Source organism: Podarcis bocagei (assembly GCF_964188305.1).
Source record: "Podarcis bocagei genome assembly, chromosome: 4".
Taxonomy (NCBI): domain Eukaryota; kingdom Metazoa; phylum Chordata; class Lepidosauria; order Squamata; family Lacertidae; genus Podarcis; species Podarcis bocagei.
In genome coordinates, this window is record NC_138128.1 from 24561923 (window position 1) to 24580134 (window position 18212).

General features: G+C 44.7%; 1 protein-coding gene and 1 long non-coding RNA gene across 4 annotated transcripts in view; one reads left to right on the forward strand and one right to left on the reverse strand.

The window, feature by feature from the left end:
• LOC308585238 overlaps window positions 1-18212 on the forward strand; it is a 382477-nt gene that overhangs the window by 263457 nt on the left and 100808 nt on the right. The window lies entirely within an intron of this gene.
• Window positions 873-9321, reverse strand: P2RY1 (purinergic receptor P2Y1). Of its 3 annotated transcripts, XM_081190573.1 has the most exons (3): window positions 8847-9321; window positions 3495-4581; window positions 873-2872 (listed from the first exon to the last, which is right to left on the reverse strand). In XM_081190573.1, exons 2-3 carry the CDS (start codon window positions 4522-4524, stop codon window positions 2829-2831), a joined length of 1074 nt encoding a protein of 357 aa, XP_081046699.1. In that variant the 5' UTR covers window positions 4525-4581; window positions 8847-9321; the 3' UTR covers window positions 873-2828. The 3 variants fall into 3 exon arrangements, with proteins under 3 accessions (XP_081046699.1, XP_081046697.1, XP_081046698.1); XM_081190571.1 differs by having other exon boundaries at window positions 873-4581; window positions 8847-9312; XM_081190572.1 differs by lacking the exon at window positions 8847-9321 and adding an exon at window positions 5906-6080 and having other exon boundaries at window positions 873-4581.

Below are 18212 nucleotides of genomic sequence, written 5' to 3' on the forward strand. Positions count from 1 at the left end.
CGGGGCTCTAATGTATAAATAGAGAGCCACTGTGATTTAATACTAGGGTGCTGCACGCAAACACACAAAGATTTTGCAGGATTTTTTTTTTGGGGGGGAGGATTAGCAGATTATAAGAACGTTACACCCCAACATCCATTGACTAATTGTACGGAGCACAACAATGAACAGAAAACAGAAGTACGTGAAAGATAGCTGAATGTAAAAATGTAGCAAAAGAAAGTCATTCCAAAGAGTAAAAAATCCATTCCACCATTGTACCCTTAATTCAATTGCTGTGCCCAGCAAGGCATGCCTCAGTTCAATTTGGTTTAAGGGAATTGTTTAATGTTACATGCTTCTTGGTGATGCAGGGAAAGGTTTTCCATGTTTCCTGACACTCTCACCGAATCTTAATCTAAACAGCTAATCACAAGAGGTTAATTAATTAAAAATAAGACTGCCACTTATTTACCACGCTTCTAAATTTTCTTGGCTTTTTACATTTTATTCAGATTGCTTGTTAAGCTAGAGCTTGACATGCATACATGTCAACATTTGAACAGAAGCCTTGCACAATTCTAATTTATAGTTTCTTATAAAACAAGACGAGAGAGGTTGCAGTGGAAGCCTATGTATATTTACTTAGCAGTAAGCTTCATTGGGTCCAAGGGAGCTTACTCCCAAGTAATTGAGCTCAGCACCACAGCCTTAATGATGCATCTCATTATCCCTTCACTCAACAATGCCCAATTCAGAGTTTAAGTGTAGAATCAAGTAGCATTGTGAACACACTAGCTAGCTCTTTGCTTGCCATTGCCTTCCTTGAGAAATAAGTTAAATAAACAGATTTTGCAGGTTCAGTAGATTTTGCATTTATGAATTTAAGCTGATTTGTAAGTCTGCCATTATTCAGAGCAATTCCCTTCCTGCTCATCCTCAGCCTTTGGAAATTAATAAGCAAGATGTAAATAGTTTATTTTTACCTCTCCTGTAAACCACAGTCTTTTTGGAAGGATTTGTTCAAGCCATTTATGAGATTACGTATCCTCTTTATTTTATACAGAAAGAATTTTGTAATAATTCAAAGCACTGCTTGCTGCAGCAGAACATTTTTTCCAGATACATTTTGGTAGATTAAATGAAGCAAATAAGGCTTTATTTTCCATCCAAACTGTTTTGTGTTTTGAATCTATCGGGGACTGGGATTCCTGCATCAGTTGGCAGCTTTCATGATACATTGTTTTTGGCCTATTTCAGGTCATCTTCCCCACTACCTTTCTCTTAGCCATAACACTCCTTTCTAGTGCACGGTTATCGCAGCCTGTTTCTGAATGCTTGAAAAGAGCTGTAGAGAAGAGTATTTCCCTACAAACCCAAGTAAGCTGGAAATGGAGAATTCAGTAAGATTGTGTTGGGCAAGGGGTAGAGCATACAGAAGATTCTGGGTTCAATCCCCAGCATTTCCAAGTAGCATTGGATCCTGCCTGACATCCTAGAGAGCCACAGCTGAGCAGTGTTGACAATACTGAGCTTGAGCTTGGCCAAACTCTGCTTCCTAAGTTCCTAAATCCAAATGTCATGTCCACATGTGGAAATCTTTGGGGTGGTGATGAAGCCATCTCAGATCACTGTCAGGCATTGGGAAAAGGTAGGGAAGGACATCATTCAACCAAGCCTTTCTGAATCTGACGTAAATCTTTTATACATTTAGATGAGGCACTCCTCTCCCCGCCCCCCCCCACCTGTGAAAATTAATGACAGTTACTTTTTCCTAAGAAGAAGAAAGGAGCATTAAATGCAAGAAAAACTGCTATTGTCATGCAAAGTGCTGTATGTTAAAAAGGGAGAAATCCAAATTAGGGCTAAAAATAAATCAAATGCAATTCTTCATGTTGACAAAAATATAGGTACTGCCAACTAGATAGGTTAAATTACTGGAGAATTTGCACCAACCCCAAAACCTAACAGTGTTCTGATGTGCCCATTAGATGTGTACTAAACTGCTGAGAAGGAGTTGCAAGTTCTGTGTAACCTTGGGGCTGTTGGTACTGTACATCTACTATGTTTATAGATTTGTTAACCTTTCAGGGAACATGACAGCACTAATTCTTACAATCTAATCTCTCTCTCTCTCTGTCAGACTTCTAATTATTATTGAGGTGGGGCATCACATTTTCAGTAATCATCTCCTCTATGTACAGAAGAACCCTCCCTATATGGTAACAGGGAAGATCTATTCAAAGAAGGTTCAAGCCCATGGTCAAACCATCTCAGAAGCCTGCATGAGAGAAGCCCAGCCTGTGCCAAGCTTGCTGTCACATCCAACATCACACAAAGGAGCTAGGCTTCCAGTGCATTTGGGGCTGTACAGTTTTCCCCATGTTTCCCAACACATGCCGAAAACTTGAACCCTGCATATGGTGATGGGTCAACGCTACCAGATTGTCCTAGTTTGGAAGCCACGATGCCCAGCAGTTTCCCACGAACGTGCCGTGACCAGATGGTCCTCTGCACAAGCCCAGATTCGAGAGTGGGGGGGGGGGGACACGATTGGCTCCGCTAGACCAACTTGCTAGAATCGCAAAGAAATAATTGCCAACAGACCATTACTAAGTTTCTTGCATTGTGCTTTCGGCAGTGCTTAAGAGAGCGGTCCAGGAACACATGTCTACATCCAGAACTCCTGTGGTGAGGAAGCTTATCGGGACATGCAGGAAGGGAGGAGGAGGAGGAGGAGAACCTGAAGTCAATACCAAACAACAAATTCAATTCATCTAATATGTTCCAACCTTACTTAATTATTAAACAAAAATCAACTTTAATAAAATAAGCACCAGGCTTACTTCTCATTGATCAGCTGTGTAGAACGCCGTCAGCCTCCTTGGTATCTCTGCAAATCAAAGGGCTTTTTTTGTCATTGATGTTTTCAATAAAAAGACCTACATTCAGGGAGGGGGTCTGCAATATCCCTGACAGGAGCTGGTCCCCTACGGACACTGCCCTTTCCAGAACCACAGCAAGGCAGAAACAGGCAAGGGAACTGGGAGCTGGAGAATAGACTAGAGCCTTAAAGAAATATTCACCTTCCACGGGCATGCCTCATACTCTTAAGTCAAGGAGACACCTTTTCTGAGGGTTTGCACTGCATTTGTTGTGTGTACCGGACTATCAGATAAATTATTCTTTCAGAATTAAAAGGGTAAGAACGGAAACCTCCCATACTGTTTTCCATTTAATTTTTTAAAGAATTTGACACTTACTTTCCCCACGTTTTTCCTAGCTTCACGCGGCATGTTTTTCAAACAAAACGAAACAAAAGAAATTGTCCGCTTGTTAAGTTTTCTTGAAAATGCACGAAATTAGATTCTTACATGGGTTAAAAATGAAGGGTGGGGATAAGGGAAAGGGGGGTGAGAGTGCTTGCTTGCAAAAGGAAAATTAAACTGTTATTCACAAGCTTGTGTCTCCATTCTGTTTACACTCAGATAAAATGCTGAGAGTCATATCCTCACTTTTTGACTGCACGTTGAGCTCGCTCCTTCTTGAAGCTTTCCTGGTTGCTCTTGACAGCCGTCTTCGGAACGTGTCTCCAGCCAAGAAATACAGAATAGGATCCACGCAGCTGTTGAGGCTCGCCAGCCCCCGAGTCACTTGGTAAGTGGCATAAACCCTGTCGTTAAAGGCACACATTTCTGGAGTCTGGAAATCCAGCCTGGCTCGTAGATTCAAGTTTTTCATCACGTGAAAGGGGAGATAAGACACAGCAAATACCGCCAACACTATAATAACCAGGTAAATCGATTTCCTCCTGAGCGGGGAATTGTCTAAATCTTTGTAAATCAGTGCTTTCACGATTAATCCGTAGCAACCCAGGATCAGTATGAACGGGATGCAAAACAAGAAGACCGTGGTGCACATGCTGTAAATGAAGTAGCTTCGTAGGTAGTCGTCTACCGTCGTGTCGTAGCAAGCCATGGTTTTGACTTTCCTTTCCCCAGTTCCAGAGTAGAAGAAGATGGGAGAAATCCCAGTGACCACAACCCCCCAAACTAAGGTGCTGATGTAGACGGCGTTCTTTTTTTTCAGCCGCCCCAGCGATTTCAAGGGGTAGACCACACCTGTGTACCTGTGCACGCTGATGCAAGTGAGGAACAAGATGCTTCCATACAGGTTGACATGGAAGATGAACCTCTGCAGCTTGCACATGAAGTTCCCAAAGATCCAATCGGTTTGATTGAAGTAATAGAAGATCAGTGCAGGAAGAGTCAGGACATACAAGAAGTCAGCCAGCGCCAGGTTGAACATGTAAACCGAGATGCCACTCCAAGGCCTCATGTGGAAGATAAACATCCAGATCGCCACGCTGTTGCCCAGGAATCCAGTGATGAAGACTATGATGTAGACAGCAGGCAGGTAATAGAACTGAAAACCAGTTTTGGTCAGCAAGCACTTGCTGGTGACATTGTTCGACGTCCATCCACTGCTAGCCAGCGAGTGGTTTTCAGTCCCGTTCAGAACAGCGGTCAGGAGGACTTCGGTCATGGTTTCTCCAGCAAAGTCACATAGATGGATCTAGAGGCCTGGTATCAGCAAGCGTCTCTGGAGGAAAACAAAGAAAGTATCTAAGCTGCAGCACTAAGAACACCAAAAGGCAGGAAAAGATCCAGCCTCCACTTCATGAGTCTGTTCAGACAATCATATCTGGGCTTATTAAGCTGAGATATTTATAAGCCTTTTGCTCACACAAGAAGTACCACATCTCCTCCCTTTTCTCAAGCCACTGTTAAATCAGGAAGCTTCTAAACCACACTTTTCCTGTTCATCTGAACCGGGGAACTACAACTTCAGAACAAGCCCAGATATTAAACCAGAGAAGTCCACACGGTGCCCTCCATCAGCCTGGGGCTGATGGAAGTTGTAGTCCAAAACATCGACATTATATGGCTAACTCAACTTCAAGCCATGATTTAATATCCTGGCCTGTTCTGAAGCCACCAACCATAGTTTTGGTTCAGACAAAACAAGAAACTATGGTTAAGTAGAGACTTCCTGGTTTAATTGTGGCTTGTGGCGAAGGGAGGAGCCAAAAAGTGGAGGGCATGGGCAAAGGACTTGTGTATATCTTGACTCAAGAAACCAAAATATGAATGTCCAGCATGCAGTTTTCACTTACCACAGATCCACGCAAAGGGGGTTAAACTGTGAGTTGACTCTTTTGGCGTGCTGACAGTTCTTGTGAATTTGCCCAAGTGTGTTAGCTAGTTGCTATTCCGATGGCTGTGTGAACAGGCCCTGGCATACCATAATTCCAGAATGAGGGGGGCACAGAGCCCGGAAGCTGGTGTAGCAGTTCTACCCTACCCCAGCAAGTTCCCCGCTTCTGCCTTACTCACGAAACATTGTTGAGCTTCTTTCCTCAGCTTTCTCTGCTATTTCTCTTCCTCTCATTGACAACCAGCTTATACTGAGTAAGAGCACTATGCCACCCAGCTCTCCATAGCTTCAGCAAAGAGCCTTTCCCAACCCCAGTTGAGGATGCTGAGGACTGAACCCAAATCTTTTGCATGCAAAGCAGATGTTCTACCACTGTGCTATGGCCCTTTCCCTCAATGCCATATTTTAATTTGTTTCTAAGACGTCTCACCTGTCCTTCACCATAAGGTGCCATAAGGAATATGCAATTTTAAAAACAAAAACAAATGCAACCACTGCAATTGCAAAACACATACGGCAGTTCCAAATTGAACAGAGCAGTATGAATTCAGTGCAAAGCAAAGCAAAATTTAGCAGAGGCATTATTTAATTGCTAGCTATCCAAGACAGCAGTATATCACGTTTCCCCCACCCCTCTGTCAAAGCAGCTTGCGTTTCCAACTGGTATCCCACGCACCAGGTAGGAAGATGGAGAAGTGCTGAGGTTCACCTGCAAATTCAGCCAACAAGAGCTGTGATGGTTTCAACCATCTCCAGGGAGCCAGGCTGATTTTCTTCCTCAGCTAGCTCTTCTTGCACTGTGGATACTTCACTTCCCAGTCTGGTTTGCCGTCAACAAAGAGCCAAAACCAGGAAGTGATAGCAAAGACCAAATGGGGGTCGGAACAGAAATGACAGAATCAAGAGGTGGGGAAGAGAATATGTTCCAAGTCTAGTCAAGCCAAACAAAGGGGAAGGCACAGATGTTGCAATCCTGACCCAACAGAAAATAGTTGGGGGGGGGCAGCCTCTACTGAAGCTTATGAATCAGGACTGCACCAGTGATACTGGCTAATATTGGGTTGCTGTTTTTTTCTGGTGACTCTCCCCCCCGCCATAAAATGAATTAGACTGCAATCCTAACCCCACTTATCTGAGCGTAAGCACCATTGAATTTAATAGGACTTATATGGTAGCAGGCATGGTTAGGATTGTGCTGTCAGTAGAATCACAAAATGAATGTGAAGCCAGTCAAACAAGGCACTTTCACAATTGCGGTTACCTTTGTTGGGGGGGGGTTCCTCTTCTATTTTTATTATTATTTAATAATATTATTATGATTTATAAGCCATCTTTCCTGCAAGGAGCCCGGGGTGCCACAAATGGCCCCCGGTTTATCATCACAACAACCCCGTAAGTCAGGATGGTGACTGACCCAAACGAAGTTCATGGCTGAGTGGAATTTGAGCACTTTTTCTCCTAGGACCTAGTCCAGGACTCTAAGCATTACAGGAGCTGCAGCTAAAATTAGTATGTGAACAGTTTTCTGTGCCTACATTTTAAGTGGGGAACCAAGAAACAATGTAAGGAAAGTATATGATGTTGAGTTGCCAAATCTTTAAAATATTTACAACAAAAATATTTTCCAAATAAAGCTTGGTGGGGGTGGGGGAGGAACACCAAACATTTTGAGATATTTATTTATATAACACATAACATTAACACAGCACACTTTTTGTTGTTGTTTACTGAAATTAAGTCAAATAAACAGATCCTTAAACGATGTAGGGCACTAGAGAATTTCTGGATATTGGGTCATAGGGAAGGAGGGGAAATCCAGAAAACCTTCACACACAGTTTTCGGTTTCAAGGTTTTCTAGATTTTCCCATCCAGTGAAATCCAATGAATTCTCACAATTTTGCAGAAGCTCCACATCACTGGAATTCAGAGATGGCAGGAAGGGAAAGAGGGAGAGGGGCCAGGAGACAAAAGGACATAAAGGATAATGTAAGCTAGAGCAGTCTTCACCAAACTGCTGCCCTCTGGATGTTGTCAGACTACAACTCCCATTAGCTCCAGCCAACAAGTGCTGGCTGCGGATGATGGTAGTTGTAGTGTCTGGAGGGCACCAGGTTAGCAAAGGCTGAGCTAGAGAGAACGGAAGATCAGAAAGTAAATTTTACAAATTGAAAGCACAGCATTCTTTGAAACCTGCACATTTCCTAATTTTGCAATGCAGCTCTCCAACCAAACAGTATGTACAAAAGTGCATACATTAGGGAGGTCTGTGCATTAAAATGCACTTATTCATGAAAACAGCATACAGAAATGCATTGCATCGGGGAAGTTGCTTGCAACAATTCAAAACTACACACAGTATTGTGTTTATTAGGAAATGTCTGAACTAAAATGCTGATTAATTTTTATGAGAATATATATATATTCTCATAAATTCACAGATCATTGTGGAAATGTGGAGAGCTGAATTTGAGGCTAAAAAAATGAGAAACCAAGAAGGCTGAAATGGCCAGATTCATCTATCTCTACCTGTGGCCCTTCAGATATTGTTGGGTTCCTGGTTACATCAATCCCAGACAGCAGATTCAATAGTCAGTGATGGGAGCTGTGGTCCCACAACATCTGGAGAGGTGAGCCACAGGTTCCACATCCCCTGTTATAAGGGGACCATGAGAAGGCGACTGTGCTGGGTACCTAAGCTGAAGGTGCAGACCCTGTGAGTGAGGTTTCCTTGCACAATCCCTGTAGTCTTCCTGTAGGCTTTCGGCTGCTATGGAATGTCGTATTTGTATCTGCTGTGAGCCCATTTACAGCGCAGCAATGACAGAAAGGGGGCATGTGAACAATGCGGACTAGCCTCTTTCCCAGGACGCCTGCTGCCCTTTGCTTGCCTGCTCCACCAGCTCTTATTATTCCTGCGTGCCGAAAGGGCGGCAGACTCGCTTCCCTTTCTCACCACCCAAAACGCGCGCGAACGCGGAAGTCCGCGCCTGACTTCGTTCCCAGATCAGCGGGAGCAAGTGCAGAATGCTCCCAAAGGCCAGACACCCCTTGGGCATGCACAGAGCGCCTCTCCTTCCCCACTCCAGAACCAACACACCGTCCCCACGACCCTTTCCCCCACGCTCCTTGACTGCGCTCCCGTGCGCTCGTTTGGACAGCCCGGTCCAGCCATCGACATTTTGACTCCTGAGTCAAAAGCTGCTGGGAAATGGATGGTGGGGGTCTTCTAGAACTAGGACGCCACCCCCTTTAAAAAAAAACACACCACCACCCCGTCTCCACAACCGATGTATTTTTTGCTCTATTGGGAAAGCAGTCCCTAGTTGGCGCGTTCTTAATAGGTTTGCCATTCTCCCTTCGCTTGCATTGTTCGGAAAGGAGAGCCTTTGGGGGAAATAGCCCCTTTTCCTGGGGGAAGACGAGGAAATTCCCGAACCCCCCCCCCCCAACTTTGACATCTCCGGCACTTTTAAAAAGAAACCGCTCTCAGGAGAGGGCGCTGATCACGAGGGCAGAAAGAGAAACCCATATCTATGAATGTAGATAGTTTTAAAAAAGCGATCGGGATATATATATGGGGTGGAACTATTCCCAAGCAAAAAAGGCGACGGTCGCTCGCAGGCACGAAACTTTCCCAGGCGACCCTTACCTTCTCCGGGGAGATCTAGCTTGCCCCGCTGCGCCCTGGTGCCGCCGCCGCTTCCTTCTTCATGGCGCGGTCGCCTCCGGGCAGCCCCCCGAGCGAGGCGGGCGAAGGGGACGGAGTGGGCAGCGCGCAGCGTGTGCGCCCATCAGAGCGCGGTGGCGGCGTCCGGCGCTCCGCTTCGCGATCGCCGCCACATTCCCGCACACGCACAGCCGGGGCAAAGTGCGCGCTGCTGGCTGGCGAGGGAGCCGAGGGAGCCGAGGAGGCGGGAGCACTGGCGGCAGCAGCGGCGGAGAAGCAGCCTCCCCGAGGAAACGTCGCAGGCGGGAGAGGCTCCCCGGCTCCCGCCCCCCGAAGCCCTGCCCAGCGCCGCTCGCTTCCTCGCCGAAGCCGCGCGCTTCCAGGAGGGAGGGAAGCGAGAGGCGGAGCTGCGCCTTCCGCGCGCGCTTTCCTGCGCAGCTTGGTGGGTGCCCTTAACAGGCGAAGTGGTCTATCTATGCGTGTGGCTGTCAAGGACTCCCCCTCCCCCCTTTAAAATGATGCTAGGGCTGCTGAGCCCCAGCCCTCTGGGCATGTGCGGAGTGCTCTGTTTTGGAGCCGATTGGGACCAAACGGCACGGGGCGCGGTCCGCGCTTTACAGCGTGCTTAAAAAGTGGTCACTTTCGTTCGAAGATTGAACAAGAATGTGTTCCCCGTTTCGATCAAGTTCAATGTCTTGATTACAAGTTATTCCAATGACTAGCTTGGGTTGAAGAGTTGGAGGAAAGAAAGTGCCAAGTGGTACTCGCCTCTCACCTGTTTGATGGGGTGGCCCTGTCCACTTCGCTGCATCCTGATATAATGACTGCTGCCAGGTGACAGTTGATGGAAGGAGATCCCTGGCTTTTTTGCAGTATAGTACACACACACACTGAGCAGAGCTAAAACTGTTGGAGAGGCTCTCCCTGACCTGGAACTGAGCTTCTCTCTTTAAACCCAAGCTATACTTTTTTCAGTGGTGAGGGCAGGGCACTCAGCACATGCTCAGATGGATTCTTTAGAAGTGCCTTGTTTGTTCCAGGAATGAGCCTGGATGTATAAAATAAATCCAGGGCCAAACCCTATTTGTAGCTCATAATGAAGAAGCATAGCAGGACTCCTCCCATCTGGTACATTTTCCTTCCCTTTACGTAAAAAATAGGCTCCAGTTGTTCATGGTATCTTGCTATCTGATCATATGCCTGTTTCTAAGACAAGTTCTACAGAGCTGAATGGGAGCTCACTCCTATAAGAAGTGCCCAGAGGACTGTGGCTTGTCTGTGCAGTGCAATGATATCCAGTGTCATTTACTCCCAAGTAAATGTCGACAGGGTTGCAGCTGTGGCTGGAGGTTTCCTTGTGTAATTGTTGTTGCTATTGGACTTGTGTTTGATGTGTTGTTTTACAATGAGTTGCAATTTAGTATTTCAGAACCGTAACATTTTTGGTTTGGTTAAACAGTTACAATGCAGACTAAATGTTTTTTATTATCGCTCCTGGATTCTTAGGGGATAGCTGAGGACAGTAGTACTTTGTTACCAGGCTTTACTTTGTTTGGAGGGACAGTTCAAAGTGCTGGTTAAAGCCCTAAATCATGGCTGGGGATCAGACCATTCAGTGAAGCCAAACATTGAAAGACTCAGGCCACATCAAAGGAAGAATTCCATAGTGAGACTGTAGCAACGCATCTTCCAAATGTTCCTATTTTCCAGGGACAGTCCCAGATTTACAGAAGCCGTCTCAGATTCTGATTTTATCCTGGAATGTTTCCTTTAGACATCCCTATTTTCACTGGAGAAATGTTGGAGGGTATGGAGTTATGTGACCTCCAAGCCAAGGAGACAACCTTGAGAAGACATCTGAAGGCATCTGAAGCTTTGTAAAAATAGTTTTATTGTGTTTTTCTATATATTGGAAGCTGCCCAGAGTGGCCGGGGCCACTCAGTCAGATGGGTGGGGTATAAATTATAAAATGATGGTGGAATAAGGCGTCCCTCTTTTCATCAGAGAAATGTTAGAAGGTATGTAGCAATGGCCACCAACTCAGATGGTTTTGAAAGAGAAATCCACAAATTCACAGAGGATAACACTATTAATGGTAGTAAGCTTCTGAATGCCAGTTTGTTGGAAACTGCAGGAGGGGCAAGTGGTCAAGCATTTATGTCCCAGTGGTGAGATCAGGATGCTGGACTCATCATCGTAAAAATATATCTGAGTTCTCTTTTCCCCAGCTTCTGGCAACTCACCACCAGCACCACCAGACATTCCATTTTTGAAAGGCTTCTCAAACTAAAAGGAGAAGAAAAAATCCAATTATAAAAAATGATTGATGTATGAAGCTGCCTTATATTGAACGAGGCCACTGCGTTCCTCAGCCTGATGTTGTCAGCTCTGACAGACAGCGGCTTTCTTAAGATGTCAAGCATCGCGGTCGTTCCAAGCTCTGCTCTCTAAATTCATTTTAACCGGAGATGCCAGGCTTTGAATTGGGAGGCCTTCTGCATGCAAGACACATCCCCTGCCACTGAGCAATTGTAGCTCTGCTTCTGTAAGCTGCTGAAAGCAAGCCTGTTTGTCTGCCATGCTATTTGTATGCTACGCCATGGGAGCGGGTGTGAGACAATGGGAAGCCCGAGGAAGCCTTTCGTTTGAATCTTGGCCTGGCCCGTCAATTCACAAGGTGGACTTCAGCAAGCCACACACTGCCTCTCTCTCAGCCTCAGATGCCCCCCTCTGCACCCCCAGCAAGGGATGCTGTTAAGAATCACTGAGATAATGTATGTTATTTATTTGTTTTTATTTATTGCATCTATACCCCCACCCTTTTTCTCCAAGGAGCTCAAGGTGGGCATACAGTTCTCCTCCTCTGTCTCCACATTCAATCTCAGCAACAACACTGTGAGGTAGATTAGCCTGAGAAGGAGAGATTGGCTCCACAACATGCCACACTGATCCTCCTTATCTGGTGCTCAGACATTTTTTCCTATTTCTGTTCTGAAACCTGCCCTTTAAGGTCTCCTCCAGATGACCCATTTCATAGAATCATAGAAGAGCTGGAAGGGACCACAAGTGTCATCTAGTCTAACCCTCTGGAATGCAGGGGGTAGAGCATTGCACAAAGCTTTCATGGAGTTTAAATTATGTCTGCTTTTTATTGAGCCGTCGTCCTGATTTGTTTCCATGGAGGTTATTTGACAATGAACATTCATTGTGATTTGCTCATGCATTGTTTCTTCATCTTCCTGTGAAGCCTTCATTCATTTTGTGCTTTTTAAATGCATTTCTCTGACATTTTCTGAACCACCTTTTTAAAGCAGATTTGCTGCACCAGGGTGACAAAGCACTCGGATCTGCTTTAATTCCACAGACCCAAATCTCTCAGGATGCATCCAAATGCCACCCACAAAAGGGAAGCCGTTGGGGGGCAGGTGATGCACCTTACTTTGTCAAAAGTTTTCTTCCTATGGCAAGATCTGTGGGGAACGAGCATCTTCTGCTTAGGATACAGCAGATCTCCAGCTCAGACAGCTAATTCCTGGCTCAGCCAAAGATACTCTTGCTTATCCCAGCTCAGCTGGTTGAGTCTGAGCCGAGGCCAGTGTAAATCCCCCAAAGGTGGGGCATCCTAAGAGTGTGATGGGAGCAGGACCAGAGAGCGAGAGGACTTAGGCTGGAACCAAAGCCCATTCATCTCAGTCATATGACCTTGAAACGCAACACAGAGCCGTATTTTAAAGACTTGCTTTCTCTCTGGCAGGCTTAGCCAGAGCAGCAGCAGCAACCATGCGGCTGAACAGGGGTTGAATCCAGTGCAATTTTATTCTGGCTTAATTTACAGTTGCTTGCTTGCTTTACACCAGCTTCTTCGCCATAGGATTGCTGCCTAGGTCTCCTGACTCCTAGGTCACATCCACACAAAGTACCGTACATACAAAGTACTCTTATATCACTTTACCTGTTACTTTAACAGCCAAATAAAACTGGGAACTGTTGTTTGTTGAGGGTGCTGGGAGGGCTCAGCTTCAGGGCCCAGAATTATTTGCGGGGTGGGGGAGAGCCATGACTGTCCCAGTGGCACAGATGTGCTTTGAATGTACAGTGTTTGTGAGAGACCCTAGTCCAACACTCTTATTGCAATCCTCTATACCGAGTTAGGACGCGGTATGGACGGTATGGAATTAGGACACGGGTGGCGCTGTGGGATAAACCACAGAGCCTAGGACTTGCCGATCAGAAAGTCAGCGGTTCAAATCCCCGAGACGGGGTGAGTTCCCATTGCTCGGTCCCTGCTCCTGTCAACCTAGCAGTTCGAAAGCACGTCAAAGTACAAGTAGATAAATAGGTACCGCTCCGGCGGGAAGGTAAATGGCGTTTCCGTGCGCTGCTCTGGCTCGCCAGAAGCGGCTCAGTCATGCTGGCCACATGACCCGGAAGCTGTACGCTGGCTCCCTCGGCCATTAAAGCGAGATGAGTGCCGCAACCCCAGAGTCGGCCATGACTGGACCTAATGGTCAGGGGTCCCTTTACCTTTACCTATACCGAGTTCACATGTAGTTTTCTTCAAAGACTGTGCATACTTTACTGGCTTAAAATGCAGCTAAGTTGTTCTTTTTTTCCTTCAGTCCTAATCATAGCTGGTTTGTGGGGGAAAGCATTAAATCAGAATCTTTCATTTTAAAAGAATAAGAGGATAGATATGACTGATCACTTATGTTGCATGCCTGGATAGCTCAGTGGGTTAGCGCATGGTCTGATAATGCCAAGGCTGCAAGTTCGATCCCCATGTGGGACAGCTGCATTTTCCTGCACTGCGTGGGGTTGGACTAGATGATGCTCAGAGTCCCTTCCAACTCTACAAATCTATTATTTTGTAGACTAGCAGTGAGAGCACATTGGATGCAAAGCAAACCAGAGTATGTTCACAGCCTAAGATTGCAATCCAATTTACACTTACTACTAAGCACTGAAAGGAAGTCTAATTGGACTCAGCTGGACTCACTGCTAGGATCCACCTGCACAAGTGACTCACATTTCTCCCTGCTTTACTTGCTTACAATCCTAAGCATGTTTACTCAGAAGAAGGCCTCACTATGTTCAATGGGACTTGCTGCCAAGTAAGTGACAAACTTTTTTTTTTTTTTTTGCAAGTTTTGGCAGTTGCTTGATTAGATTTTAATAAGCTGTGGGATATGTGTTGTGTACAAAAGCATCATCTCTGATCTCTTGAAGTACACACACAAACGACAACTTATTGCGTTGCTTTGTGCTTAAAAGGTTCACATTTGAAGGGACCTTCAGAATCAACTAATCCACAAACCAGTTAAGCTTAAGTGCTCTGCTTCAAATTGACCAATTTAATTTAAGATCAGGATCTCCTTACATGTTAAGTCCTAAGCACATCTAAGCTTCAAGCACATTAACACAGCAACGTGGGTTCTGATTCCAGCCACTGCATTGAAAGTAAACCTGAGCAAGTGTGGGGAAGAGAGATTTGGAAGACCCAAGTTAACAAGAAAGAAATGTGGCTTTTGCTAAGGCACTCTCTGTTAAGTTGTGGGTGAACATATCAGACGACACAGCAATTCTTCAAACAGCTCCTGTTTATTCACAGGCCAGAACAGAACTGAACTGAAGGGTTCAGCCAGCCTGCTTATATGGAGCTCCATTAGAACACAACAGTAACCATTTTCTGTAACTATCCAATCACTGAACGTCACTTTCGATCCCTTATTTGCGTATGTGGACCTGAGTGAAAACTATCTACAGTATCCCCCTGCTGGCCCAGGGTGAAAACTTCAGTACATAACGCCCTCAGCCTACCTGTTGCGAGAATAAAAATCGAAATAAGAAAAGTATACATTGCAATGTGGGCTGTCAAAATACATGGCTTAGCCTTAGTAGACTTTTGACTAACAAAATATATTACACACAGGTATTCTACAAATAATGGGCTTGGGGTTGGGGGGGGAGGTTATATGAAAAGCAGCCTTGAGAATGAGAATGGGGCACATAAATAAAGGAGCCCTTAACTCTTTCACCACCAGCCATTTTTCTACTGAAAACAGACCTCCCGCTAGCTGCTTTCCTCCCACAAGGGAAAATAAATAGGGTTCTATCTCTCCGCCTGGAGAGGGAAAGCAACTGGCATAAATTTTAGCTAGAAAAATGGCTGACAGAAATCACTGTCTACTAATCTTCCTGTTGCTGCGGGCCCCAAACGTGCATTTTTAGAATTTATTTATTTATATGAAACCCTGTTTCAGAGTAGTGTTGAACATACCTGCAGCTTATGGGTGATTTGGCTCTCAGCAGCATGAACACTCCCAAACAAACAAACATAGGTTTCTCCCCATAAATACAATATTCAGCTCTGGGGCTGGGAGCAGGGAAGTTTCTACTGTTATTTCCACTGCGTCTTGGGGGCTGCCAGTCATTCTGCAGAGAACTGTTCTCAGTAAGGGGGGAAAGCAGGCACCTCTGGCCATCGCATCTTTTGATGTTCTTCTCCAATACATTCTCCCAGCAGTTAAATTCACGGATGATATGAACGTGCCACCTGTGTTTATGCACATATGGGCACCTGGAGAAAATATCCAAGGAGCAGTTATTTTATTATATTGCAGTGCAAGCATCTACTCCACTCCCCCCCCCCAAGGAAATGAAGATTTGTTTGAGAACTTGCGGGCAGTATTTAGGCAAGAGAAAGCTTCTACACATAGCATGGACTGGATACGCTTCTTCAAAACCCTTCCATGAAATATCCTGAATTTAGCCGCAAGCTTTGTCAAATGGACCAAAATGGGCCTGTGCAAAGTGATTGTTGACATATACAGTCATACCTCAGGTTGCAAACATGATCCATGCAGGAGGCACATTTGCAACCCACAATGCCGCGTCTGCACATGCGCGTGACGTGATTCGGCTCTTCTGCGCATGCACATGATGTCATTTTGTGTTTTTGCACATGTGTCCAAACCTGGAAATAACCCGTTCCAATACTTCCAGGTTCGGCGCGGTCCACAAACTGAAAATGCACAACCCGGAGCGTTCGCAACCCGAAGTGTGACTGTAGTATAATTTCTTGTTCACGCAGATCTTCTTGGTGCATTTTTTTAAAAAAAATCTATCTCTTTATTTGAGCAAAGGTTGTTCAAAGGGAGAGGATATGAACTGGTTTGAAAAGGAAGGGCAGAGACTTGAGATTGCTTCGCTGACAGGCTGGACGAGGCCTGCCCATTTACTGGATAGATGTTACATTTTCCTTATAAAATAGCTTCTGACAGGTCTGAACGGCAGCCTGTCATGTTAAAAAGCTTCTTCTTTCATCTTAGAGACAAACAGTGACAAAATGTTTGTTCACACGGAGACTTTCCAGTTCCTAGGAAACAGTTTATTGCAAGCATGATGGTGGTGGCAGGGTGGGTGAATTGCAAAAACGCAGCACTTTTTAAAAGAAGCATTTATTCAAGGGCAGCCTGTGAAAATGGTTATAGTGTTAGCAAGGATGAGTGTTTTGGGTGCCTCACCTAAATGCACAGTCCCAAGAAACTCCAGACGTTGTGCGCACCCAGATGTTTTCTGCCCAGATGTTATCACTGTAGTTCCCAAAAATATGCCTCTGTTGAAGTGAGGCGAGCATGGAGGAAGTGCGGGCAATTGTTATGAGATGTAGGATTTCCTCCCTGACCTTTTCTAGGTTGGGCGTTGTGTCTCTTGGAAAGGATACAAGACGGCATGCTCAGTTCTTCCTGGAGGGCTTATTTTATTTTGTCTGGTTTTTTAATTTATTAAAAAGAATAACCCTAGCTTTCTTTCGAAATGAAACTTGAAGCAAGCAAATAATTACATGTGATTGGAAAACACAATTAAACAGCAACCCTTGTCCTGTTTGATGGGAGCTGTAGTCCAATACATCTGGAAGGTGCCAGGTTTCTTATTTATCCATTTATTACATTTTTCAATATCCCACCTTTCCTTCAAGAAGCTCAAGGTAGCATAGGCTGTTCTCACACTCCCTATATTATCCTCACAACAACCCTGTGAGGTAGGTTAGACTGAGAGCTGGTGACTGGCCCACGGTCACCCAGTGAGCTTCATAACTGGACGGGGATTTGAACCCTCGTCTTCCAGGTCCTAGTCTGACAACCAAACTACTAGACTGCATTGGTTGGTGGAAGTTGTTTTAGACTAATAACAACCTCATCCTCTGAGTGTGGGATGTTTATGTAGCCAAAATGGTACTTCCACACACAAGTGAAAGAGGTCAGCGGACCTGGGGGAAGATCAAGGTTGGCAGAATACAACAACAATTCTTAGTGGGACTGCCCAATAGTTCAGTGAGAACAGGAAGCTCAGCGCGCCTGGTATGCTGAATCATTTTTTGCAGGAAGAGAGGGGAGAAAACTGGAAGACGTGGGGATGGAATGAAGTATTCCAGAATTCAATGTGGATGGCTGGAAGCTTGAACAGGAGTGCTCCACCTTACGACATTTTTCAGTGGCAGATTTCAGCGCTTTATGTCTATATTCACATGGTAGTTTATTCAGTTTCCCCTAAATTTCCCTATTATATGTGAGCTTTCCACTTCCAGACCCATAGTAGAACATAGTCCTCTCAATTCCATATGATTTTCAAATGGATTATTTCTGGAAGCAAATAGCATTGTCTTCCAATCTTAATTATCCACATTAGCTTGGAAATTCAGTGTAAATTTCGCACATTATTCATGTTTTATGCAATTTTGCCCAATATGCACATTTTTACAAAGCAGTTTTCCTAATTCAACGAATCTTTCTGTTATTTTCACTATTAGATGCAATTTTAGGCACACTATTGTGGAATATCCATTTTCAAACACATTGCTTGGCTGGAGAACTGCATTGCAAAAATCGAGTAAGTGGAAATGTTGTGAGATGAGGTTTTAACTTTTTGCAAATTTTAAACTATGGCTGTGGGTGTTTTAGTGATTTTTGTTGTTGTTGTTGTTGATTGTCCTGTAAACCACTTGGAGACTTTTTTCTACAATCAAGAGGTTTATAAATGATATAAAATAAATTAAATAAATTACCCTCCTGAAAATGAATATTGCAATTTTTAATGTTTCATGAAATTTTGCCTAATACGCTTTTTTTTGTACAAAACATTTCCCCCTAATGCAATGCATGTTTCTGTTATTTTCACTATTGTATGCAGTTTTAACCACACTGTTGTGGAATATTCATTTTTGTACACATTGCTTGACTAGGGGAACCGCATTGCAAAATGTGAATAAGTGGAAATGTCCTAAGATGGCTGTGTATTGGATCTTGTATTGTTTCAGAAATAATTGTGTAGGTTTTCCTTTAAATGCA